This window comes from Calliphora vicina, chromosome 2 (assembly GCF_958450345.1).
Source record: "Calliphora vicina chromosome 2, idCalVici1.1, whole genome shotgun sequence".
Taxonomy (NCBI): Eukaryota; Metazoa; Arthropoda; class Insecta; order Diptera; family Calliphoridae; genus Calliphora; species Calliphora vicina.
The window spans coordinates 106698433-106724824 of record NC_088781.1 but is presented as its reverse complement, the minus strand read 5'-3'; the positions used below and the strand labels follow the sequence as shown (position 1 = coordinate 106724824).

The 26392-nt window shown below is 31.7% G+C and overlaps 1 protein-coding gene across 1 annotated transcript; it reads right to left on the bottom strand.

Annotated features, from left to right (window-relative positions):
- Positions 1-752: 752 nt before the first annotated feature.
- Positions 753-16802, bottom strand: tsh (teashirt). The gene is made up of 3 exons (XM_065499514.1): positions 14428-16802; positions 1117-4780; positions 753-1000 (listed from the first exon to the last, which is right to left on the bottom strand). The coding sequence occupies exons 1-2, from the start codon at positions 14478-14480 to the stop codon at positions 1855-1857; spliced, it is 2979 nt and encodes a 992-aa protein (XP_065355586.1). The 5' UTR covers positions 14481-16802; the 3' UTR covers positions 753-1000; positions 1117-1854.
- Between the last annotated feature and the right edge of the window lie 9590 nt (positions 16803-26392).

Sequence of the window (26392 nt, the reverse complement as noted above, 5' to 3'; positions counted from 1 at the left end):
GTTTAACCTTCGCTTTACCAAAGGTTTTTTTATGTACATGGTTTACCAATACCCACCCGGGTGACACTACACTTTTATAAATATATGCGACGAATGAAATTTTAAAAAATTTAAAAAACCTTATAAAAAGTTTAAAATGTTTCTATTAAATTCTATAGAATCTTAAAATTTGTTCAGTGAGTATAAATTTCATTTAAATCGAAACAAAATTAAAAAAAAATATTAAACCAATAAAAACGATGTGGTCACCCGGGTGGGTACTGGTAAAGCGAAGGTTAAGTAGGCTTGGTCCCTGAGCCGAAAACATAATATGTACCAAATTTCATCGAAATATCTTCAAAATTGCGACCTGTACTCTGCGCACAAGGTTTACATGGACAGCCAGCCAGCCGACCAGACGGACGGACGGACATCGTTTATACTTTAAGGTGGATCGGTATACTTTAAGGTGGGTGTTAGACTAATATTTTTGGGCGTTACAAACATCTGCACAAACGCATTATACCCTCCCCACTATGATGGTGTAGGGTATAATAAAACTCAATGTAGCACTTAAGCACCTTCACATCCATTGGAAAAATGCACAAAACAATGCACGGCCTTGTCTATTCATCCTTAAACTAGAATAGCAACCACAAGCGGTTTGTTTAGGAGCCCATAATTTTTCCCGAATGATAATTTATTAGCTTCGGTATCAGCCGATAAAATATTAGTTTGTTAAACAACAATTTAATCTCTTTTATCAATGATAATTGGTAGCCCTGAAAAGGGCTGTATTTTTTTTTATTTTTTGTTATTTTTTTGTTGTTTTGAATTTTTAGATCCATAAAACTGTAGATTTTTTTTAGTACATCCAATTATATGGTGGCAAGATTATTTTCATTTAAATGATCGTATAACTGATTAATTTAGGCATCCAAATTCGTATATATTTAAAAAGGTATAAACAGCATACAAAGGCACAAGATGATTTATTCAGCAAGTGGGTTTTCAAAAGATGCTAAAAAGAGACAATAAAATAAAAATATAATTAATATTTTGTATAAAAATTAAAATAACACAAAATTATTTCAAAAGTTTATAGGCATGTTTATAAAGAATTTAGATGATAATTACCTTGTGTCTTTGAAGCTTAAGGCTTAGGTGAGGTTAAGTCTTGTTGTGTTTGTTTCAAATAGTTTTTTTTTGGTTTGTTTCGTTTATTCAAATTTGTTGTAATTCATATCGGAAGCCTTTCGTTAAACCTTAAAGACGGTTTTCAATATCCAGTCTCTTATTTTTCCGCATAGTCCGCTTTTCCTTAGTAGCTCGTAGCTCTTCCTATTAGCTCCCTCTTATAAATCTTCCATATTCTTACTCGTATGCTGCGTTTGGCACTTTTACGAGTCTCCCTTCGTAGTCTTTGAACTCTGCTTTATTTCGTTGTAGCAAAGTTTTGTTTTCCTTTAGAATAATTCTTCCGCGTTAAGAACCTTCAGTGTGCTCCTAACTTTTGTGGAAGTGCTAGAACACTCTTTGTTTTTTGATAAAGCAAGCGCGCTTTAGTTTTTTTTCAGAGTTTCTGAATTTTGTTTTTCTTAAAATGGCGGCGAGTTTATTTTGTTGAATTGAGTTTAAAATTTTTGTTTAAAAATCATAAATTTATTAAGACACAACGCGCTTGTCTTGCTGTCCTGGCTGCTAAAGAGCGTTTGTTTGTAATAAAACAGAAATCATAATTTCGCGGCTCAATCTCCGGCTGTGAGAGACGCGAGACGAATACCAACGAAATTATATAGCAAAAACAAAAAATATGTTTTCTCACTGTTTCCATAATAGAAATGAAATAAAAAACGAAATAAGACGAGAGCATTTTTAAGCGGTTTTCTCTTTCTTAATGCAGAATTGACGTAAAGCGGCTAACGAATTGGATGTGGTAAGATTTTCGGGTGAATCGATTTTGTTACTGAGCACAGCGGTATTCTGGGGCTGAGGGCGATTGCTGATGGTGGATGAGTTGGTGGTGCTGCCCAACGAATCGAACATGGAGGAGAGGGCATTGAGAGAGTCACTGGGATATTTCTTTTCACCACCATCGTAGGACTTAATGCTGGAAGCGGGCGATTTGGGTGTCATGGAACGGTGACTGTCGGTGGGGCTGCGTGGTGGTATAACTCGTGGTTGGGGACTAAGAGTTTTGGGGGACTGAACATTGCATTCTTTGGTGTTGTTGTTGTTATTGTTGGAATAGTCGGTGCCATTAGTGGTCACATCACGTTCGCCACTGCGTCCCCTTTGGCTATTGCGTTCGTTTTCCTCTTGATCATCCTCTATCTCAGCTTTGATTTCCATTTTTATGTTAGTCATTTGCTCTTCGCGTTGCTGCTGCTGGTGTTGCTGCAGCTGCTGTTGTTGTTGGTGCTGCTGTTGGAGATGCTGCTGCTGTTGTTGATGCTGCAGCTGCTGTTGGTGCTGCTGCATTGTGGGCGAGTGAGTTTTTTCCATTTCTGGTTCTTTCTTAATCTCCATATCATAATCCATTTTATGTGCAGTTTCCTCCAATTCAGGCTTATCCGGTGTGGGGTTCTCCATTTTCCGCGAATCATTGTGGGTCTCAGCACTGCATTCACTGGCACTGCGTTCACTGCTGGTGTAACGATAGTGCTGATAGTAGGGATCATTGGTGTCAATCAATGGTTTGTTGTAGTCGACATTTTCATCGATGCCCAAACGTTTGAGTATGCTGGAAGCCACGGGCGAGGTATTTTTGGTGGACGAATTGGAAGGACTGGTGGCTGGCAGGGCAGCATGTCTAGTGGGTGTATCGAAACTAGTGGTAAACATTTGTTCTATGGCACTTAAGACTGAGGAAGAACCCTGAGCTGATTTTGTGGCACCATTTTTGGGAGACTCCATTAATTCGGGCGATTTAGTTTTGGCAAGCTGAGCCATGGCATTTAAGTTATTCTTGGCTGCTTCATCTGATTTAATGCCTGAAATATATTGACGCATACGTTCGGCAAATAGAGCAGCCTCGGTTTTATCCGAACCAGGACCCATGCCGGCACGTTGCTGCATTTTCATATCCATTTCTTGTTCGCCTTGATCTTGAGCTCCTTTCATTTCCAATAGCTTTCTGACGGGCAAGGATTTTTCACGTTTTTTGGGAGCTGGACGTTTACGATTGCCAGCAGTACCCATAGATTGCATCAAGGGTTCAGCATAATGATTGTTTTTAGCCATGTGATTACTAAGATCACCCAAAGAGTTGAAGGCTTTATCACACACCTTACAGGTGAGCACAGCACTAAGAGTACGGCTTTCTTCCGAGCTTAAACTGTTTTGACCTTCCTTATTTTCTCCCGAATTGTTAGAAGACTTCATTGAGATCGTTTGCTCTTGAGAGAGTATATTGGTGTAATGCTGAGTCTCTTGCATGTGTTTGGTCATTTCATTTAAAGAGCGGAAACTTTCACCACAGCGCATACATTTCAAAATTTGCATGGCCTGCTCTACCCCCTTGCCCAACCAAACATTTTGTCCTCTTACCAGTTTGCGGGGCAATGGAGTTGGTTGATCACCACGAAATTGGAATGCATTTTTGGAGGCCTGAGAAGGTCCCGAATTGTTGGATTTATTTTGTTGTCTATGATGTTGGGGACCAGATGGTGCAGGATTTTGAGCTACCGGCGGTCTTTCGTTAGCTGTGGGCAGATTGCCAAATGGAGGTACATTTACACCACAATGTTTGCTGTCTTTCATGTGGGTAGTCAAAGCTTCCAAAGTAGAGAAACTTTGTTTGCACCACACACAACGGAATACTGAACTGGCTACACCCTTATTCTGCCAATGAGATTGCCAAATATTGTGGCGAGTCTTAGTTATGCCCTCATTGGTAGGTGGCAGGGGATTGTTGGCCACTGGAGCTGGTGGCTGGGTGTTCATGGGTTGTGCTGGTGGCTGTGTGTTGTGGTGCTGTTGGGCCATTGAAGTTCTGGCGGACTTCTCTTTGCGTGGTCCTTTAACAATATCAGACATTTTCTCCAGAGGATCTACCACCAAATCATTTTTACCATTCCAATCGGGAAATTGTCCAGATCTAAAGATGTTGGCAGCGGCTACAGCAGCCAAATAAGGATTGACTCCCGGCATTAGGGGATTAGGAGGAACTTGTGTGCTGGGTGGTGGTTGGGCCACCATAGGAGGACTGTCGGATTTGAAGATTTTCTTAACCTGAATTTGGCCTATAGAGGAATCGGGTTCTGTTTCATCATCTGCTGAACGTTTGCGGGTGCCCACAGACAAATCCAAAGGATTATTGGCATCATTGGCCTCTTCTTCCTCCTCGTCCTCATCTGAGGCGGCAGGTTCTGCAGATCCCGAGCGGGCAAACATGTTAGTACGGAAATCTAGAGCCTCCGAATGATTGCTAGAAGCTGTGGGTGAAGCTTGTGGCGGTAGTTTGAAAGAAGCAGCAGCTTCTGTGGGTAGGGGCATAGGTAAGCGAGGACCTGCAGCAGCTGCCGCTGCAGCTGCTCCCAAAGGAAAACCATATTGTTGGGCAGCAGCTGCCACCATATGAAGATAGGCCTCCATAGAGGGCGCTTGACCTTGCATATTTGGAATGCTGGAATATGCTGCACTGGGTGAGTTGGGCAAGGGCAACATACCTCCCTGTGGATGATTTATGGAATTCTCACGATGTTCTTTGCCATTGTCCGAGGAATTAGATTCATGTGAAGGACAGCGCTCGCTGGAGTTGGCCGATTCTGTTGAACGAGGCCTTGCAGTGGGTAAAGCCCTGAAAAATTAAAGAAAACAAAAAATTATTAATCATGATTATTTCAGTTTAATTATAAAAACAAAATAATCTAATAAATCTTAAGAAAATTTATGAGAGCTACGCTAAATATTTCACTCCTACTCTTTTATTAGTGCCACAAAACAAAACTACGAAAGAAACTAAAAAAAAATAAATACAATATAATAAAAAATTGAGCCCATTAAGTTTTGAAAAATGTTTTCTATCATCACTAAATGATTTCAACTAATCTTAAAAATAGCTCACAATATGTCAACGTTTTTATTTGTTATGCAAATCAAGCGAAGCGAAACAAAAAAAAAACAACAATAACAAATTTTATAAACAACAATTTATTAATCTTCTTTTTCATCTGTTTTATATTATTTTATACAACAAACAAAATTATAAAAAAACGTGTGGCTGACAAGACATTATGAAGATAAACAGTGGGTCTACCAGAGGTAGAGGCAAGACAAAGTGTTAGTTTTTAAATTGCTGAGTAACTGAATGATTGTTTGCTGTTTTTTCTTTTATCGGGTCCCACTGTCTTAGGGGTAATTAAAAGTTATTAAACAATAGAAATAAGTTTATAAAAGATCAAGTTAACAATCAATGAATATGGCACAAACAACTAATTGTTGGTTTTTGTTTAGATATATTAAAAATAATATAATGATAATAAATAATATTTAAACAAATGTTGTTAAATGTGCTATTGATAAAATAGTTTTAGTTAAATTTGTTTAGCTGCCGAAATATTTAGTTTTCATTCCTCAATTTTAATTACCTTGAAAGTGAAATTTTTCTGTTTTTGCAGAGGTTTGAAATGAATTTAAAACCTAAAACGGAGATGGCAACAATCTCTCTTAAAAATTTGTTACTATATTAAAGAATTTGGAAACACTGGACATAGATCGGAAACTCTCCTGTCAAAGACCTAACTCAGTTGTCAAAAAAAACACTTATATATATGATTATTTTGAGTAATTTTTTGTTAGAGTCTTTTCTAGTTTCCCCTCTATTCCTTACCCAAGTTCTCAATTTAAGTTTTTCATTTACTTCAAAACTAAAAATTTCAAATCTTTATTAGAATGTCTTAAACATAGAGAAACATAGAGCGGAAAAAAACTTAAACAAAAAAGTTACTCAAAATAATCACACATACGAGTGTTGTTTTTGTTTTAACATAGTTTTTTCTACTAATACATTCTCATCACTTAGGTTTTTGACAACTGAGTTAGGTCTTTCAATGTGGTCTTAAACTTTATAAATATAATTTAAATTCTTTGTTTAAATTAATAAAATATCATCAGCCTTAAATTTAAACATGATCAGCTTCTTAACAATGTTTCCAAACTGTTTAATTATAATTATATTACAAAAACTCATAAATTTTGCTATTTTCAAAAAAAAGTTCTTAAAAACAGCAACAATTTAACAAAATATTTTCAATTTAATTGTATATCTTTCAATTATCTCTTAATTATAACAGACATTTGTAAACTCCAGATTTCAAAAAAGTGACATTTTATATGAATTCAATTAAAAAACATTATTCGATATAGAAATTTTACAAAGCACAAACAAAAAAATGTGTTAATGAAAGCCGCTCTACTGTATGCGATAATTTTTTTTAATTTTTTTAAATAAAATCAAGTTCAAACATGTATAATAAATTCAAACAATTCTAATTTGGTATGTGTAAATTATGTGAAATCTGTTTTTATTTTTATTTGTTTCAATTTATTATCAATACGCATCTATAAATATTTAATAAATTTATGGCGTATAAAAAGATAATAATGGTGAAACAGAAAAGTCAATTTGTATTTATAAGTATTAGAAAAATTATTAAATTAATTGTTATAAATTAAGAGAGAAATAATGCACTCTATTTTAACTAGGTAATATATTAAATGAGAGAGTTAGGTTGGCAATGCAAAAGGTGAAAAGATAAATCAGTGGTAGGCATTCAGACAACAACACAAAACGAATATGAGCAAAACTCGTTAAAATTATAAACTTTGAAACAAATCGGAGACATTATAATCAGAAAATTCGTTTTATGCATTTAGTCAAACCATTTAGTACTATGGCGAGTAATATTTGTGCCGATCACTGGTTTATATCCCTAAAGCCAAGCTTATTAGTGACTTCACACATTATAAAGAAGCTAAAGCACTCCCTTCAATATAGTTTGCACCTTTAGTCTGTTATATAGCTGGAGTTTAACTTTTCTCGATACCTTGTCCTTTCTTTTACCGCTCTTAAAAATGTTATATATATCTTTTTTATCATTTCATGTAGCCTGTTTCAATTCCTTATATTACTTTTAGTTTTTCCTATTTGTTGTAAATTTTAGTCTTGATCGTTTGCCTGTCAATAAATCATTTGAACAATTTTTTGTTAAATATCATGTGTCGTTATTACCACTACTTGTTAGTATTTAATGTTTTTAAATTTTTTTATTTGTAGTATTAACTAAATACAACAACTTAAATAAACTATTAATAAATTTATTGGTTATAAGGTCAGACGAAAAAAAATATATATAATAATAATATTATTTCTATACAAAATACAAATTAAATGTACATATTAGAGCGAAAACAAAATTCCAAACTCAGATATATTTATTTATTTATTGATTTAATGGTTAATAAATTAAACAAGTAAATCATAAATTATAATTTGCAAACAGCTACAAAAAAAAACGCATATGTAGAAATAAAGACATATAAAATTGAGTAGACTACCACGACTGCAAGGAGAGCTAAACTTTACCAGCGAGCAGAAAATAAAAATTGAAATATTACTGCTCAAGTTGAAAACTTTTGCTATGAAAGACGAGCCTGAATATTGGCTTAAATTGAAACAGTTCTTCCTAGAAATATTTATGGTTTCAGGAAACAGTTGTACTAGTTTTAGGTATTAAATCCCGTTCATAATTTGTACAGACGAGAAATTGTACGAAAGTCCAAACATTGCTTGTATTGCCAACTTCTGTTCAATAAGCCTTAAATATTACTAAAGGTGTTGCCAACTTTTGCTAGGAAATCTGAATCTAAATGTTGCTGATGTTGGCAACTTCTTTTTAATGAGCCTTAAATGTTACTAGTAAGTAATGTTGCCAATTTTTGTTATATTTTAAGAAACAGCTGCACCTACTAGTTTTAGGTATAAAATCCCGTTCATAATTTGTACAGACGAGAAAATTTACAAAAGTCCAATAATTGTTGCTGGTGTTGCCAACTTCTGCTTAATGAGCTTTCAATATTACTGCATGTGTTGACAACTTTTGCTATGAAAGCTGAGTCTTAATGCGGCAGATGTTGCCAACTTCTGCTTAATGAGCCATAAATAGTACTGCTACTGTTGCCAACTATTAGCATGAAGAATGAGCCTGAATGCTGGCTCAAATTGAAACTGTTCTTCTGAGAAATATTTATAGTTATAGGAAGCAGATTTACTTAGGTTCTGTTTATAATCTGTGAAGTTGTGAAATTTTATAAAAGTCAAAAAATTGCTGCAGCTGTTGGCAATTGTTGCTTAAATGTACAACTTCAAACTTTTAAATAATTTCTTGCTGGTCTTTCGAACACTGCTTCAAGCTAAAGACCACATAATTATGGGGTTTAAGACATTTCAGGATTTAATGAAAAGGGATTTATGGTACTCATAGCCTGCTGATATGTATTAAGAAGTTCCCACGTGTCTTCAGGTTTTCTGCTTGGGTGCCTGATAAAAATATGAACAGGGATATCAAATATGTTGGCATAACATAATATCCACGGACGATATTACACGACAACAACTATCAGTGTTCGCTGATCCTATTGGAATATTTTATAGTGTTTCTTGCTGGTCTTTCGAATATTGTTTCAGGTTAAAGGCCATATAATTATGGGGTTTAAGACATTTTAAGATTCACTGAAAAGGGGTTTATAGTACTCATAGCATACTGATTTGGTCCTGCTGTTATTTTTTAAGAAGTTCACAAGTGTCTTCAAGTTTTCAGCTTGAGCAGGGATATAAAATGTGTCATAATATCCATGGACAATATGACACGACAACAAGTACCCGTGTTCGTTGATCTTATTGGAATATTTGATAGTGTTTTCAAATGCGGGAGGCCTTTGTTGATATGATTCCAAACTGCGTTTGTAAAGTAACCTGAATAGAAGACATTTGGCTAGTCGGAGAAGTTTGAATAATTTTGCAAAATTCTTCATGACTTAATTCCTGTGTAAATGAGATTTCAAATTGGGTTTGAAATGTAACCCTGGTATATATCGAACTCCGACTTTACCAAACCGAACTTCATCCAGACATCATGACTAATGAAATTGGACTTTATTAAATTGTGCTGATGTACATTGAGACTTTTTCAAATTGAATTTTGTCCAGATAACATGACTAATTGCAAGTCTAGGACTTTATGAAATTGTGCTGACGTATGCTGGAAGTGTTTTGAGGTTATCATAATGAGCTGGGGTACAATGACACGTTTGCAGGAGACCTAACTCAGTTGTCACAAACCTAAAGGACCATTTTATAACAAAAATAACACTCGTATGTGTGAATATGTTGAGAAATTTTTTTGTTTGAGGACAATATGACAAATGGGAGAGAATTTTGTCTGAACTTTTAGTTCTAGGAAAATTATAAGGTCTCCTCAAGTCTCTTCTAATAAACAAACATACTAAAACCCTTTATTATGACTTTAGTGTACTTTGAATAGCTGATCTTGAATCCCCTAAATCATTACCAAATCGCCTTTCAAACACCAATTTCCCTACAACCAGCTATACAGCACTATAATTTATTAAAAATATTAAATAATAACAAATAAATTCATTGAAAAATAATGTTTGATTGCTGCTCATTCCACAATACTATTTTTTTTTTTTTTTTGAAATAAATATTCTCTATAATTATGTTACTCCCAAACAAAATGTAGATATGAGGAGAAAAAAAAACGCAAATAAAATACATTTTTCAAATCCCACCCTATAATTATTTCAAATTATTTCTACTAACAATATGGCGTACAATTTCATTAATGTTGTTATTGGCTTTATGTTATTGAAAAAAAAAAAAAAAAAGAACAGAAATATTTATAATGATGACGCCGATGATGGTGGTGGTGGTGGTTATAGATCAAATTCATATGACATTTTCTATGATGATGATGTATAGATGTTTGTATGTCGAAAGCAAATATGGCGTTGAAGAAGAGGATAATGATGATGATGATGATCTATGGGACCATAATAAAACTGTCAACTTATTTAGCAGAAATAATGATTGTTTATGAGGAATCAAGCTCCCTATCTAAATGATGTATAGTTAAATTGAAATAATTATAATAAATAATACAAAATTTAAGTATGTTTATTAATTAAAGCTTATGAAAATAAACTAAGAGATAAGGAAAAACAAAAATGTTTCAACACATATGTTGGAAATACATACATGTTTTTGAAATAAAAGTATTTCAAAAAAAAAGAGTTTAAATTATGGTTTCAAACTTTAGATTTTAGATCATTAAATTAAATAAAATGTAATACCAAGTTACATTATCAGTGTTCTTGATACAAAACAATTTTTATTTTGCCTATTATATGTAAGTCTGGCTTTTTAACCACTTTTAAGTGTAAATATTTTTCCAAGCCTTCTTACTTTTGAAGAGTTTATTACTTTATGTTTTATATATTTTTAATTTGTTAACAACATATTTATTTCATATTTTTACCATTTAATAATTAAATTGTATAAATTATCTTTTTCTTTTGGCTTTTCCTTGTTTTTCTTTGTTTATTTTCTTTCGCCTTGTTTGGCGGTGTGAAGAAGTGCAATTAATAAATTTTTCAAGAATTTGTCTTAGCGTGTGAGTGTAAATGGTGTATATATATAATTAAATTCATTTAATAAATATTTATAAACGAAAAAAAACATATAAAATTACATCTTATAATGACACTTATGTGTGTTGAACATGAAAGTAAACAAAATGCTTTTTTGGGAAGATAAACTACACCAAAAAATTGGGAGTTTTAAGAAGGAATCAATACTGTAATAAAAAGACCAGACGCTACTGGAAACTTCTGCACCTGGGGACTTCAACGGTAAATACTTTGATTATTTCGAATTCGATATTAGTTGCAATAGATCTCGATCAATTAAACGTGGAGACTTCAGACAAATTTTAATACTTGCATAGTCGAGAGAAAAATATCACCCCAAAAATTATATGTGCAACTTATCAATCGCAATACTTCTAGGAGTGTTAACGTCCAATGTCGGGCGTTGGCTAAACATGCCAGTATACTGTCAATTAGTAACTATTGTCGCATCTGCGGTGATATTCGGAGGGATAAGACAGTCTTTCATTTCTCTGTTAATGTCTGGCCAATTATGTAACCACACAGTGAAATAAGATTCGTGGTAGCAACTGAATTTGTTGCCAATCGTATGATTCTTCCTTAGAGATCGAATTTTACAGTTGTGGCTACAAAGTTTTAGAAGGGGTAACAAAAGTTTGGTTGCCTCAACACAAATTCTTCTTTATCAACTGACTTTCTGTTGATAGAACCGAAAAATTCTATGTGTGTAACCGAATCATTCGATTGGCAAACAAATTCGGTTGCTACTACGAATCTGTTTTCTATATGCAGACAAAGGTTCTTGGCCAAATATAGGCTGAATGAAGTATCAGGTATTGGTGAATGCAACTTGTTAAATACCTCAATGGCAAAGGTTTATTACTATAGCCACTGCGAGACAATTAAAACTGTAATCTTTAGGCATTTTCTTTCAATATCTGGGAAGTGATAATGCAAATTGGATACCATAAATGGACTGTGAGACATTTCAAGGCTGATGACATGGTTAAATGATTACTAGACGATCAGTATTACTATCGCATGATTACTTTCGCATCTGCAAAGATTTTAGGAAGCAGGATATAGTCTGTCTTTCATCTCTCAGTAAATATGTGGCTAATTATGTAACCCGAACAGTCTTCTTGGCAAAATATATACTGGATTAAATACCTCCATGACAGAGGTTGAATTTATTTTCATTCAATATCTGGAAAGTGATGGCGCAAATTGGATACCATAAATGGACTGTGATATGATATATAGGACTTATGCAACGTAATCGGAGAGACATTTCGAGGTTGATGAAATTGTTAAATGGTCACTAAACGATCAGTAAACATGTCTATAGACTCGTACCCCCATTCAATGACTACTATCGCATCTGCAAAGATATTAGGAAGCAGGATAGAAACTGTCTTTCATCTTCTCTAATTATGTAACCAGAGAAATGTTCTCGACAAAATATATGCTCGCCGAAGTATCATGAAAAGTACTGGGTAGCCTTGTTGGATCTAGTACTATTCTACAAGTACTGAATATTGATCTGATAATAAAAGCTTGGACAAATTATTTGGTCTTAGCAAAACGAAGTGAGTATTGCCACTTTACTTGAGTGATTTCAAGTAGCGAGTTACCACATTAAGCAATCAAACAAAACTATCCTCGATGTTGAGAATTACTACTATTCTGCATCCACAGTTATCTATCTGTACTTTATAAATACAATGTGTTAATGCTCATTATTCAATTCTTTTCTTGACCATAATCTAGCATCCGTAATATATCCATCAATCCATTGAAGTCTTTGAATTCTTATTAATTAATAAGTCTCCTTTCATTCATTGGATTTATGTGACTTTTAATATGATTACGTATTTCATGACTCTGCTATCTTCACGTCTTTGTTCATCAAAACGGTGTCCTATTCATTCTACTTGAGAGCGTTCCAGTAGCATACTATCATGAACATTGCTGCTATAACTATTTCCATCATAGTTCTACATCTTTAGATCTCTGTCTGTACTTTATAACATACATGTGTCTCATTATTCTGAAATCTTCAGGTCTTTGTTCAGTTATTTTCTTGACGAAAATAGTATCTTACATGTAATACTACATTTGTGATCGAGAACATTTTTCTTCGATATATTGAATTATCTGACCTTCTTTTTAAATCGTATTTAGTAGCTCTCTAGTTGATGGGTTTAACTTGAACATTATACATTCTTTAAGACCTAGTAGTTCTTATCCCTTATCAAAAATCAATTTAAAAATTAATTATGAATATTACCTTTTAAAAGGTATACTTAATGAAATCTAATAAATATTTCTTTCATATTTTTAAGAAATTTCATTTACAAATTTAAATCTTAATCAAACACCTTATAATTATTAATTCAGGGCATATGCAGGTCTAAGCTGATACTATGTATGACCTAAATAATTACATTTTTATTATTTCAGTTCTCGTCTGAGTTTAATGTTTAAAAAGGATTGGTTTGATGATGAACAGCTTCACTGCTTGAACTTGAATCAGTTTTCCAATAGAAAGTGGAACAACTTTTTGTATGTTTGCTTGAGTTCTTTCTGGTCATCCTATTATTGAAATTTTGTTTACGTAGAACTGAACTCACAGTGTTTTTTTTAATAAATTTCATTCTTTGATTCACTTATATGGAGATCTCCAGTTAGATATAGTTAATTTAGCTTGAACTTGTATCACTTTTACAACTCAGATAGTTGAACAATTGATATAATTGTGTAACTATCTGAGATTTAGATTGAGTTCTTTCTAGCCATCCTATTATTGAAATTTAGTTTACGTAGAACTGAACTCACAGTTTCTTAGAAAAAATTTCATTCCTTGATTCACTTATATGGAGATCTCCAGTCAGATATAGTAAATTTAGCTTGAACTTGAACTTTTACAACTCAGATAGTTGGACAAGTGATATAGTTGTAGTCTAGCCATTCTATTATTAAAATTTTGTTTACGAAGAACTGAACTCACAATTTTTATAAATAAATTTCATTCCTTGGTCAAATATAGACACCAAATCTTTGTTCACTTATATAGAGATCTCCAGTTAATATACATAGTTGGACTTCTAATTATTTTCATTTTCTGCTGACACTTCCATTATAGTAGTAGCAGTAGCAACTCTCTTCGGTGGATTTACATGCAAAAAAATCTTTATGTTTTTATGGATCTGGGAATTGCTTGTCAGATTAAGTAAATACTTGAATATCGTCTTTTCTGTGTTATATACAGTCATTGTTTTTAGGTTAGTTTTGATTCCAAAAAACTTTGGATCCTCAGTCACTAACTTTGACGAACTTGTAAGGCGATCTTGCACTAATGATTGCTCTTGAGGAATAGTTAATATATTTTACTATTAGGTTTGAGTTTGTTTTCAAATTAAGCTGTGTTCTTATACCTCTCGGGCACCGTAATAGGCTTTTAAGGTTTAGAATAACATCATCTTTGTTGTAGAATTTAAGGTTTAAGTTATAATGGAGCATCCTGTTTAAATATATTACGAACACTTTAATACTTTAAGCATAATTTAGTCATACTTATTATCCTAAATTTTTAAGATTACACTTTAAATTTAAACCTACTTAAGGCTATAACCTAAACTTCCTTGTTATTTTAGATGTGAGACACTCTCTTAAACTGTCTTATTCTCTAATTTCCTCTTAACCTAAGGCTAAACTGTGAATAGCCCTAAAAATATAGTATTTTCTTGATTTACTTACCCAGCATTTAAGGCCTGACGATAGATTTCTAACATTAAAGCTTCGTGCAACATTTTGAAATTTGTTTTTTTCTGTTTAATATTTCAGCACAACTACACTAACACACAATTTATGTTATAATTTATTTTGTTTTTTTATTTATTTATAAAAAAAACAAAAATTGTTGTTTATTAATAATTTCTTTCAGGAATCTTAAGAAGAGTGAGTAGTAGTGAGATGCTTTTAAGTTGGTTTTTTCTTCAAAAGATTTATGAGTTGTATTTAAAAATTTTGTTGTATGCAACTTTTAAGTTATTTTGAATTTAGTTTAATAATAAATTATTGTGGTATTTTATATAATTTTTGCACTATGTACGCGTATAATTTTTTGTTTAAGTAGAAGAGGATTGGTAATTTTAGTCGTATATTTGTTGTATTTTTTGTTTTGTTTTTATAATTTATAATTAATTTAGAAAATATTTATTTTTTGTTTTAGAATTTTTTAAATATTTTTGTAATTTTATAAATTTAAGGGGGGGTTGTTTTGTTGTTGGTTTAATTTTATTAATAATTGCAGTGAATCGTATACATTAGGTTATTTATTTAATATTTAAAGGTAGTGGAGAGTTGGTTTTTTTAATATTTTTTTTTGTTTTGTTTAATTATTAAAAATGAGCAATATTTTTTATTTGTTTCTTAAGGTTTTTAGTAATTTAATTTTTATATTTTGTTTTTGCACTATTTTGTTTTAATTTCTCTAAATTTTAATAAATAATTTTTGTTTTAAATTTAAATTTGTTTATGTTTAAATGTGTTTTTTTGTTGGTTAATTTTACGTATACTTGGTTAACAAAATTTTGTAGTGTTTTTGTTGTGGTTTGAGGTTGTTTGAATTTTTTTTTGTTTTTTTAAATTTCCAGTTTATTAAGTTTTAATCAGTCTTTTTATAGATTTTTCTTTTTTTTAAGTAAATTTTTCCATTTTCTTTGATTTTTGTTGTTGTTTGTTTTGTGCCAAATTTATTTATTGTTTAAACATTTGACTAGATATGAATCCATTTTGTGTGTTTTTAGCATTAATCTTTAATAAATTAAAAATATATTTTATTATTTAATTTTTTTTTGTTATATTTATCACATCAACACTTTGTTTTGTTATTCTCTCAATTTGTATGAAAAGAATTTCTTTTAGTTTGCAGTAGGTTGGTATTTGAAATTATTATTAATTAAAATAAAACTAAAAAAAGAAAATTCTTTCTTTTATATATTTTTCCCGTTTTATAGGAGGAATTTTAAATAATTTTTTCTTTTGTGGATATTTTGAAATTTTGCCGTTATATTAAAGTAACCGTCGTTAACCGTTTGAGAGTCAAACAGCGAATGTCGTCACTTAATCACAGAAATTGTACAATGCTGTGCTGCCTGTTATTTCTGCTGCTGACGTTGACGTCGTTTTTGTTGGCTGTCTCTTAGACGTCGTATTGAAATGTGTATGAATGTGGTATGAATGGTATCAAACTCAACTGTCATGTACTCAAGCAGCCAGCCAGCTAGCAGCACACACAAATGTTTGTTTGGATGGATGGATGAGTAGAAACAACGGCCAAAAGAAGACTAATAATAATAACAACAACAACAATACAGAAATACTACTGCTAAGAAAATTTAAGAAGAAGCAGCACCAACCATCACTGTACGAAGTTTTGATGAGTAAATGATGATAGTAATAGAGTGATGCTCTGTTGCTCTGCTTTTGGTTACTCGTCAATTTTTTTTTCTGTTTTTCTTCTTTTTCCTCAATGTCTTTGTTGTTTATCAAACTCTTGTTTGTGCCTGCATAAATGCTGCTGTTGTTGTTCTTGTTTTTGTAGTTTTGTTTGGCTGCTAAATAATTGTCTCCTGTTTATTTTCTGTTTGTTGTTGTTATTGTTTTTCCTATCCAGCTACTCGTATGATGATGACGATGTGATGTCTCCCGTTTTTATGCTTTCGTGTGCCTGTGTTTGGGTGTGTGTGTGTTTATGCGAGTGTTTATATCAAAAAGAGCATTTAAGCACGCGTTTTTTGTAAAGAGCTTAAATTTGTTATTGTTGCTGCTGCTGTTGATTTGTGATGTTTTTTTGTTTGTGAAGGGGGATGGAGAGCCTGTGTTATTGCTGAATGCGTGTTGAGGCTAAATGTATGCGTGTTAAATTGTATATTTCAGCAAAGTGTCAATATAATTTCAATCATTTGCCAGACAAAAAAGCTGTAATTTCGTTAGTTATCAATCAAAATATTAAATTGATGATATGAATAACAGAAAATACAGGGAAATTATATGAGTCACATAGAGTTAAAGGGAAAATTTGCTTTGTTTATAAAGTTCAAAGGTATTTTTTGGAATTTAATAACAAATTTTGGTTTTTATCACAAACAAATTTGACAAAAAAATGTATTTCTTAATGTTTTGGGTATTTTTTGGGATTTCTTGTTTTAAATAAGAGATTTTAGCGGCATTTGCTGTTTAATTTTACAAATTTCAAGACTTTTTCTTTTACAAATTAGTATTTGTATTAAATTTTTGAAAATTTTAATTTCCAATTTGTATAATTTTTTAGAAATAGAAGAGAGTTTTATTAAACTTTTATTAAATTTCAATTAATTTATTTGATTCTTTATTTATTTTTGTGATTTTTTCAAATTTTTTTATTTACTAATTTTGAAAAACTGTCCAATGATTTTTCTTAAGAAATTTTCATGAAATTTATACCTATTTCTTTTTTATAAATTAAGTGATTTAATAATTTTTAAAGTTTTTTTTCAAAGATTTTCTTTTTTTTTACAAATATTTTTAGTTTTTCTCGGGTGTTCTATTTAAATATTTATTTTAGTTAATTCACGTGTTTTATTTTTTATAGGTATTTTTGAAAAATTTACGTTATTTTTTTGTCTTCCGTGTTCGCGTTATTTTTTCGCAATTTCTTTTGCTTTTAGTTGTTCTTTAATTTCTTTTGTGCGTTTTTATCACTTTACATCCGCCTGGTTAAACGTACGCGTGATGTCTGGTTATTAGTACTTGTTTTTGAAAAGCTTGTTGGGTCAAGTTAATGCACGTTTTATTTTATCACACACTTTTAATAAAAACAAACAATTACTGCGCTTACTCCAAAAACCAAAAAAATTTTCTTATACAAAAAAACTCTTTTTAAATGAAAATTTACTTCATAAAAACCCAACAACATGTCATAATTACATATCACTCTCTGCTATATATAGAGTTCTCTTTTAAGAAAACACTCTTATCACTCATAAAAGCTTTAAAGGGTTATAAAGTTTAATTTGTTGTATTTTACAAAATTTATATTAGCCATAAAATCAAATTAACGGCGGCATTTAGTTAATTCATAAACATAAAATAAAAACACTTAAAACCGCTTTTAAATTATAAAAAAATACACATGATCGCACGTTTAAAAGGCAAAACACAAACTAAACTCAAGCAGCTGGGAAATTAATACAAAAAATACTCTTATTTTTATATAAAATAAACAAACAAACAAAAAGTTCTTATCAAAGAGCATTACCCCTTAAAAAGCCCATAAGAATTTCCTAAAATTCACAGTTTTATACAAATATTATTGAAAAACCCTCTTAAAATCTAATAAGACCAAAATTAACTCTCTACTTCCCCTTTATTTATTAAAAATTCCCTTTTAATGAAGTCTAATATGCTCTTTCTCTTCAAAAAGGAAAAACTAACAGGTTTTTTTCTCTCAAAACTATATTTTCACATTTACTCTCCTTCTTGTTTATAAATTTCCCTTTGCTAGTTAAGTAAACAAAAATTTCCTTTAAGAAGAACTCTCTTGTATGATTTAGCTTACTCATTTTATGAATGTTCTCTTTTCATTTCATTCCGGTTTGTGTTGTTGTTTTTGGCTGTTGTTGTTGCTTGTTGTTTTTGATATGAAATTGACGAACTGCTGTTAGAGTATTGTATTGATGCTCATTTAAATGTATTAAATAAAAGATTTAAGATAGACAAGGAAGGCATACAAAACAAAATGAATATAGTCAACTCTTTTTGACATCAATCAAATGTTAAGCAAAGCCCCTTTTTTATGATGAACTCTTAATCTACAAGAAAATAAATTAATTTATCAAAAACTGACATTTCAGAAATAAAAAAAATCTTTAATTTAAGAAAAAAAATACATAAGAACGTTTTTTCTTTTCTTAATACAAAATTTGTTTAAAGTTTATCTAATTTAACATACAATATTCATTTGATTTGCTGTCTGTCTGCATTATGTTATTTTGTTGTATTAACTATAATTTGTTGTTATTGTTTGTGCTTTTGCTCCATCATGCAATTAAGATTTATGACAGTTTCAACAAAAATAACAAAACAAATCAACTAAAGCCCCCATAAAAACGGAAACAACAACAATAAACATAAGTATTGGCTTGCGCTCTTTTATTTTAATATAGCCATCTTTGTTTTACTAACCGTTATCTCTTTTCTTTATTAACAAAATCCCGTAAGGCGAGCTCTCCTTGTAATATGAAAAACTCTCTCTCTCTCTGGTGAAAATTTGTTTATTTTGTTTTTGTCTTTTGCTTTGGTAAACAAATGTCATTTGGTTGCGTGCAAAAAAAAACACACACTTCCACTCAAATGGGAAAATATACAAACGGGAGATTTTGTTATTGTTGTTTGTTTATTTTTATTATTTTTCTTTTTTAGCTCATCATGGTGCTGTTTCGTGCTCATCAAAAACGCACAAGTGTTTGTTGGCTGCTGCTGCTGGAGGACTTCATACAGAGTGTGTGTGTTTGTTTGTGCTAAAATATTCCTTGATGTCAATTTGAGTCCCCGTCGGTTGTTGTTGTTTCATTGCAAATCGTTTGTTGTTCGTAGTTGTCGTCATTGTTGTCCTCTCGTTAAATATGTTGGTGGCTGTGTGTGTTTCAAAAAAAGTGTGAGTTGGAATACGACTTCTTGTGTTGTTGCTCCTTAATTTTGTTGTTGTGTGAGTGTTTCGCTTCTTTTTTTTCTGTTATTTGACGTTTTTCGTTTCAGTTTCTTTGTAAGGTGAGGTGTGTTTTAAAGTTTTTTCAGCTTTGTTTTTTATTGTGCTCAAAATAAGGATACATTTCTCTCTGCTTTATCAAGGGTTTGATGATTTCTTTTTTTTTGCTTTTCATGTAGCTTGACGTTGTCGTATTTTGTTGTTATTTTAAGGTTTCATCTCTTCAAAATTATATAAAGTTTACAATTAAATGAGCATGTTTATGTTTTTCATTCATCCTAACTGAGTTTAGAGGTGTGAAATGTTTTTACTATAAACCAAGCTGAAGCGCCCAACTCCCCCCTTGAAAAGAATTTAACAACCTTTAGTCTATATACTTTTTGTATATATTTTGTATGTCTTATATCTGTGTGTGTGTTTTTTACCCTTTTTATTGTCTCTGCTGGCTTTAAAAAAAATAAAAACTTCAATGTCTACAGACAATCAATCGATATTGTTTAAATCGTTTTTAAAAGCTTTTTATTCAACATTAAAAATAAACTTTTTTTTTCAACTTCAACTAATTTGTATTTAATGTGAGTCGTTATTTACCAATTGGAAATTATATTATTTATTTTATTACAATGTGTCAACAAGTTGTGAGTCATGCTTGTTGTGAGAAATTAATTTAAAAATAACTTCAATTAAGATGGATTTTCCCGGAATTGAAACTTGTTTGTATGTAAATCTGACTGCATTTTATAGTTAATCAAATTCATGACATAAATCAAAGTACACCTTAGCAATTTATTTTTAAAAAAATGTGTAATTTATACTTAATTATGTATGCCTCATTAATACTAAGTTATTTTTTTCTGCAACTTTTACCCGAGATTTTAATTTTATTCATAAAGTATAGAAGAGCAAGGTCCACACAAACTAAATTGCAGATAAATAGATTAAATCGTATTCGAATATGAAAATTGGGTGGAAATTTTGAACTATATTTTTAAATATGTATTTTATAAGTATGTATTTGGAATCCACACATGCATTGAAATAGTGTTCGGCATCAGCGCACAGTGCGGCCAAATGTTGAGAGATTTTTGTCATTGTGTTGGTTAAAGAAATGTCCTAGAACTTCAAAAATGTTCATAGTAAGGTCCCTTGCCTTAAATGCCCTTCATAATTTCAGTTTGAATGAGGCATTCACACGAATGGCACACTACCGTAGGAAAGATCGACTAGTAGGAGCTTCCGTGTTAAACACGTCTGAACATGTCAAAATGTCAGAACAATAAGTAAAATTTATGTAAATCTGAATCTAAATTTATATGTAAATAGTATATTGCCAGAAAAGGATATGAAAGGACTATTTTTTTTCAAACATAATGGATATGATTGAATGAATTCTTTTTTATCTTGCTAGATCCTGTTCTCTAAGCTATTGAAGGTAGTAAGTAAAAGTATTGTGTAATAAATAAATAAAATTCAGCAGACCGTAGCTGCCCGTTGAATACTTGTACAACTTTAAATTGTTGGATTCGGTGCTTTGAATTTTTACTACATTTATACAGATGAAGAAAAAGCATCTTTAAAATAAATATACAAGCAGCTTTTAAAAAAGAATTGGGTTTGATTGTTGATAAGCGAAAGCCGATGGAAACACCGCACAGGATCACTTTCTGTGTCGATTAAACTATATCCGTCTGTTGGCCATGTAAACCTTGTGCGCAAAAAAATGTCGCAACTTTGAAGATATTTAGACCAAATTTGTTTAAATACATTTGTTTCAGTGCAATGACGAAGCCTATTGAAACTTTCTGAATTCGGTCCATTATTTCACCTAGTCCACACACAAATGTCCTCCAGAAATTGGACTTTTTCGGTCATAACTATTTAATTTATATACAGTTTTGGATTTATATGCAGTTTTGTTTATCAGACATACAACATACGAAAAACATAATCATTCCTCTTTTCATTTATATTTAAATACATTATATGACTAACAATGTGAAGAGTTAATATTTTTACTGAAAAAAATAATAGAAACGCGTAAAAGGATTCAATTTTTAGAGGGTAATCTTTGGATTTTTTGTTAAAAAATTATTTTCTTTATATATGTATATAATTCTTCTGTACGTGTGTTAGTAACTGAACTCCTCCTTAACGGCTGGGCCGATTTCGATGAAATTTGTTGTGTGTGTTTGATTGGGTTCCTGGATGGTTTAGATTCACAATTGACCTTTATAGGTACAATGGACATGGCACCACCCATAAAAAGTAAAAAATTATAATGCATAACTGGAGTACTATTATAGTAGGAGTCTTCAAACTTTGTGTGAGCTATGGCAGAACAACGTTTGCCGGGACAGCTAGTATTTTATAATTTTGTTGCTCTAGCTTTGTTTTTCACATAAAGTCTTCCTGGATTTTTTCCCACAATTTGTCTTTATTTTTCGGACTGAAATCCTCAAGCTTCCTCTTGAGCATTCCCCAAAGGTGCGTTTAGGTCCGGTGACTGCGAAGACCATTCCATAAGATGTACCTTGTTGACAGCAATCCAGTCCTTTGCCAATTCTGCTGATGCTCACATCTCAAGGCCGTATCTACCTCAGCAAATTGGAAGCATTATGCTTTGCAATATATTTCCGTAGTCCGGTGCATGTGTATGTGTTCAATCGGTTTCAACGTGCAAGAGATAGCTTGCGTAGTTCAGAAGTGGTGATTTTGACACGGAAGAAAAATATCGAACAGGCCTGTCAATCAAGTTTACCATGAAGATTATTGTGAAACTCAACAAGAGCATGTATTATTGGGAGCTACTCAAGAAGCAATTTAAAAACGTTTGCGAGCAGCAGGATTCAACCAAAAGTAGGGAAATTGGGTACGAATTGAAGCCTAGAGACCTTGAAAGTCGATTTTGTATGTCAAAAATTATGCTTGAACGCTGTAAATGAAAATAATTTTTGCACCGAATCATTACTTTCGATGAAAAATGGATCCATTGCAATAACCCGAAGCGAAGAGATCGTACGTAAAGCACGGCCAACAAGCCGAATCGACACCAAAGATAAATATTCATGGCGCTAAGGTAATTTGGTGGGAGCAAAAAGGGTTCAATCTATTATCAGCTGCTGCAATCTGATCAGATCATCACAGTGAACCTGTACCGAACGAATCTGATTCGTTTCAAGCTAGCATTGGTCAAAATCGTCCACGACCACTGCCCATACAATTCAAAACGATTTTTTCGCATTAAATTTTTCCTTTCGAAGTCTTGAAATTTTCTCAAACAAAATAAGAACGCATGCTGAGTTTCAATAAAATCGGTCACACCCACCGCCCATGAAACCCATACATAGATAAGAATTTTTTGGATATTTCGTTTATCATTCGATAAAAAATTTAAGTTTTCATACTGTTCCGCGAACTATTTATTTTTAATCGAAACAAGACACTCCCACCATTCATTTTATTAAAACAACAACTTGGGGGAAAGTGGGGCTACATTATTTTTTTTCATGGAAAATCTTAACTGTTAATGATACCCCATAATTTTTTTTATTTGTGCAGAAATGCTATATTTTTCAAATAAGTTATGGTATTATCAGGAAAATTATACATATATAAATCACTGATCTTTACTTCAATTTATTAAAATAAAATACAGTTTTCCTTAAAACTACACAGACAAAATTATATTTCAATTCAAACATTTATCCCATATTGAACTGGTTTCAATTATTTCATAATTAAATCACGTATTCGCTCCAAAAAAAAATTTCTTGATATTTTCTATTGAATTTTGAGTTTTGAATTTGATTATTTTGACAATTGAATATACAATTTTCGTTATTGGTTGAATTTCAAATACAAAAATTATTGAATAGATAATTTTCGTAATTGAAAACACATTTTTGTGTTTTTCAAAAGAAATTTTGTTTTTGAGCAAATGAATACTTGGTTTAATTATGAAATAATTGAAACCAGTTCAATATGTGACAAATATTTGAATTGAAACGGTTCAAGAAATAGTTTTTTCTGTGTATAAGTGCACATTTCTTCTGTAAACATTTCTCTACAACACTGCATCATTTGATTTTTGAAATTGAGTGGTCGAAAAAAAGGGTTTCTGACACTAAAATCCCTCTGTGGGGTGTGTCAATAAGTCCTTGACTTTTGTTTAAAAAAATCCTTTTATTTTTCAACATAGTATCCTTTGAGCCCTATACACTGTGTCCAATGTTTCTCCAATTGGTTTATCCCTTCCAAAAAATAAGATTTGCCGAGGTCATTAAAATAGGTATTTGTTTGTGAGATGATCCTCAGATTTGGATACAAGAAATAGTCACTCGGTGCTATATCCGGAAACTGCACATGAGTGAGCCCTTGTATTTGTAGTCGATTGTGAGCAAACCAATCTTGCGAAAGGCTTTCACATAACCAAGTGATCATTCGAAATTGAAACCACTGAGCCATAGCTTCCACATGCTCTCCCACTTTCATATCAAGATTTTTTTCAATTGTTTCGGGTGTAGATACATATTTTACGGCCACAAAGTAATTCAGTGAACCACTGTGGTGCAGAGTTCTCATAGAATTTATCAAGCTTACCTTGGTTTAAGTGATGTTTTTTTTCCGCAAAAAATATTGATTAATGATCACACGAAATTCACTTTTTTTCCATTTTATCCTCAAGTCACGAGGTTGTCTGCTATCAATCAATACAAACTAAATGTAAAACTTGCAGCTTTTAATTTTTTTTTTAATTTAATAATAGAGTTTTTCATTATAATTACTTATTTTATAATTTTTTCATACTTTTAATTATCTCCAAACAATAAAATTATGACAGCGCCATCATACTAACTATTGCCTCTTTTCTATTATAAGAGATACCTAATTTTCAGCAAATAATAATGTTATTATTGGAGTTTATGTTGATTCTGTTATACAATATCATGTTCCTGGAGTAAATCTTTTGATGCATAATTAATAAATAGAAGGAGTGCTGTTAAGGTTTCAACATTCGTCTTAAACATGGTGGAATTACCACATAATCATCAAAATAGTGGAGCTGCCAGTTTCAAACAAAGAATTTAACTTCCCTGTTTCCCTCCCTAAAAATTCTTTAACATATAAACTTAATATTCTTCCTTTCAAACCTGATGACAAAAGTATTTGTATTATTTATGATGGAAAAATTTCTCCCCAATCTTAATAAACACTTAAAATATTTTTATACCAGATTTTATGGCCCAACATTATTTATATATTAAAACTTAATTTTATGAGTATTTTTTTACGATGTGTGTTTGTTTTTATTTTATTAAATCAATTAGCAAATACGAATAATTTAATGTGAAGTGATTTCCTCAAATATTACAGACTTTTAAGAAATACAAAAATAACAGCCATAAAAATATTGATTCTGGAATTAAAACAAAAAAAGAAAAAATACTTGAACAAAAAAACACTAAAAACAGCCTTAAAAAATAAACATAAATACAAATATTGGCTCATAAATCTTTCACTTGTTGACTCAATATTTTTTAATTGGATTTCATTTTGAAACACAACAACAAAATACACAAATAACATCAATGTTGTTGTTTTATTTTTACAAAAATTTTGAAAACAAAACAACAACAAGAACATCAACAGCATTTGCTTTTAATTTCAAATAAAACAATAAAGAAAAAAAAATAAAACATTCAATTGATTCTTTAGCCGGTTGATGTATTTGTTTTATTTTTTTTTTGTGGGGGGTGGGGGTATTTGGAGGATTAACTTTGCACGCACACAGATATAAATACACAGCACTTGGCAGATACATATAGATATTCACTCACACACATGAGTTTAGATACAAATTCAAATTGGAGAAAAGCACGCATTTGCCACAAATCAAAACATCTGTCATTCAGCAACTTAAAGACCTCTATTTGAACAGAATGAAAAATAAAACAACAGCAAAATTATACACAAATAATTGAATGGATGAATAAATAAATACATACATTGCAAGTATGTATTAATGAATGATCTCTTACAGTGGGATAATGACTAATATAAAGTGGACAAATATTTGAATGGGTGGCCAATGCAAGATATCAGAATAAAGATTTATCCTTCGGCTTAAATGGCAATGGTCAGTGTTGGCTGAAATTATATCGGAATTATATCCGATTTTTGTTGACATTTTCACAATGTATTCCCTTGTACTTGGAAGGAAATATAGGTTTTTTATTTCGAAATTGCAAGTGGACATACAATTGAAGCTTGAGCGATCGTATGTGAAGCTCGATCAAACAGCTGAATCGACTCCAAAGCTAAATATCAATGGCACTAATGTAATTTTCTGTATTTGGCCGGACCAAAAGGGTCATATCTGTTATGAGCTGCTGAAATCACGCCAGACTATCACTGGTAAACTGTACCGAATGCAGCCAGACATGAAACCGTAATATTCCATTATGACAACGCTCGGCCATATGTTGCAATATCTGTTAAAAACTATGTATAAAGAAGTCGTTGGAAAGTTTTGCCTCACCCGCCTTATAGTCCAGACCATGCCCCGTCTGGCTACTATTTTTTTCCATCGATGCAGAACGATATCTCTGGAATACGCTTCACTTCAGAACAGAGTATCCGAAATTGGCTTGATTCGTTCTTGGCCTGAAAACCAGAGCAGTTCTTTTGGCGCGGTCGTATATTCCATACGACCGAAATATAAACTTTGCTGTAAGACGCTGCATTCGCCTGGGAGTCTGTATGAAACTTTGATGTGTTCATCTACTACATAAACTCCGACCCCAGTGCGAGGTTCCATCTTGGGCCCATCAGAGAAAACTGCACCCCCTTCAAACAGCTGTGCAGATCCAGTCCACTCGTCCCTACTTGGGAACAAAATTTATCCTGAAATACCAGTAGGGATACTTGCCTGACCAATTAAACCAACCTCGTACAAATTTGTCATTTGATCTA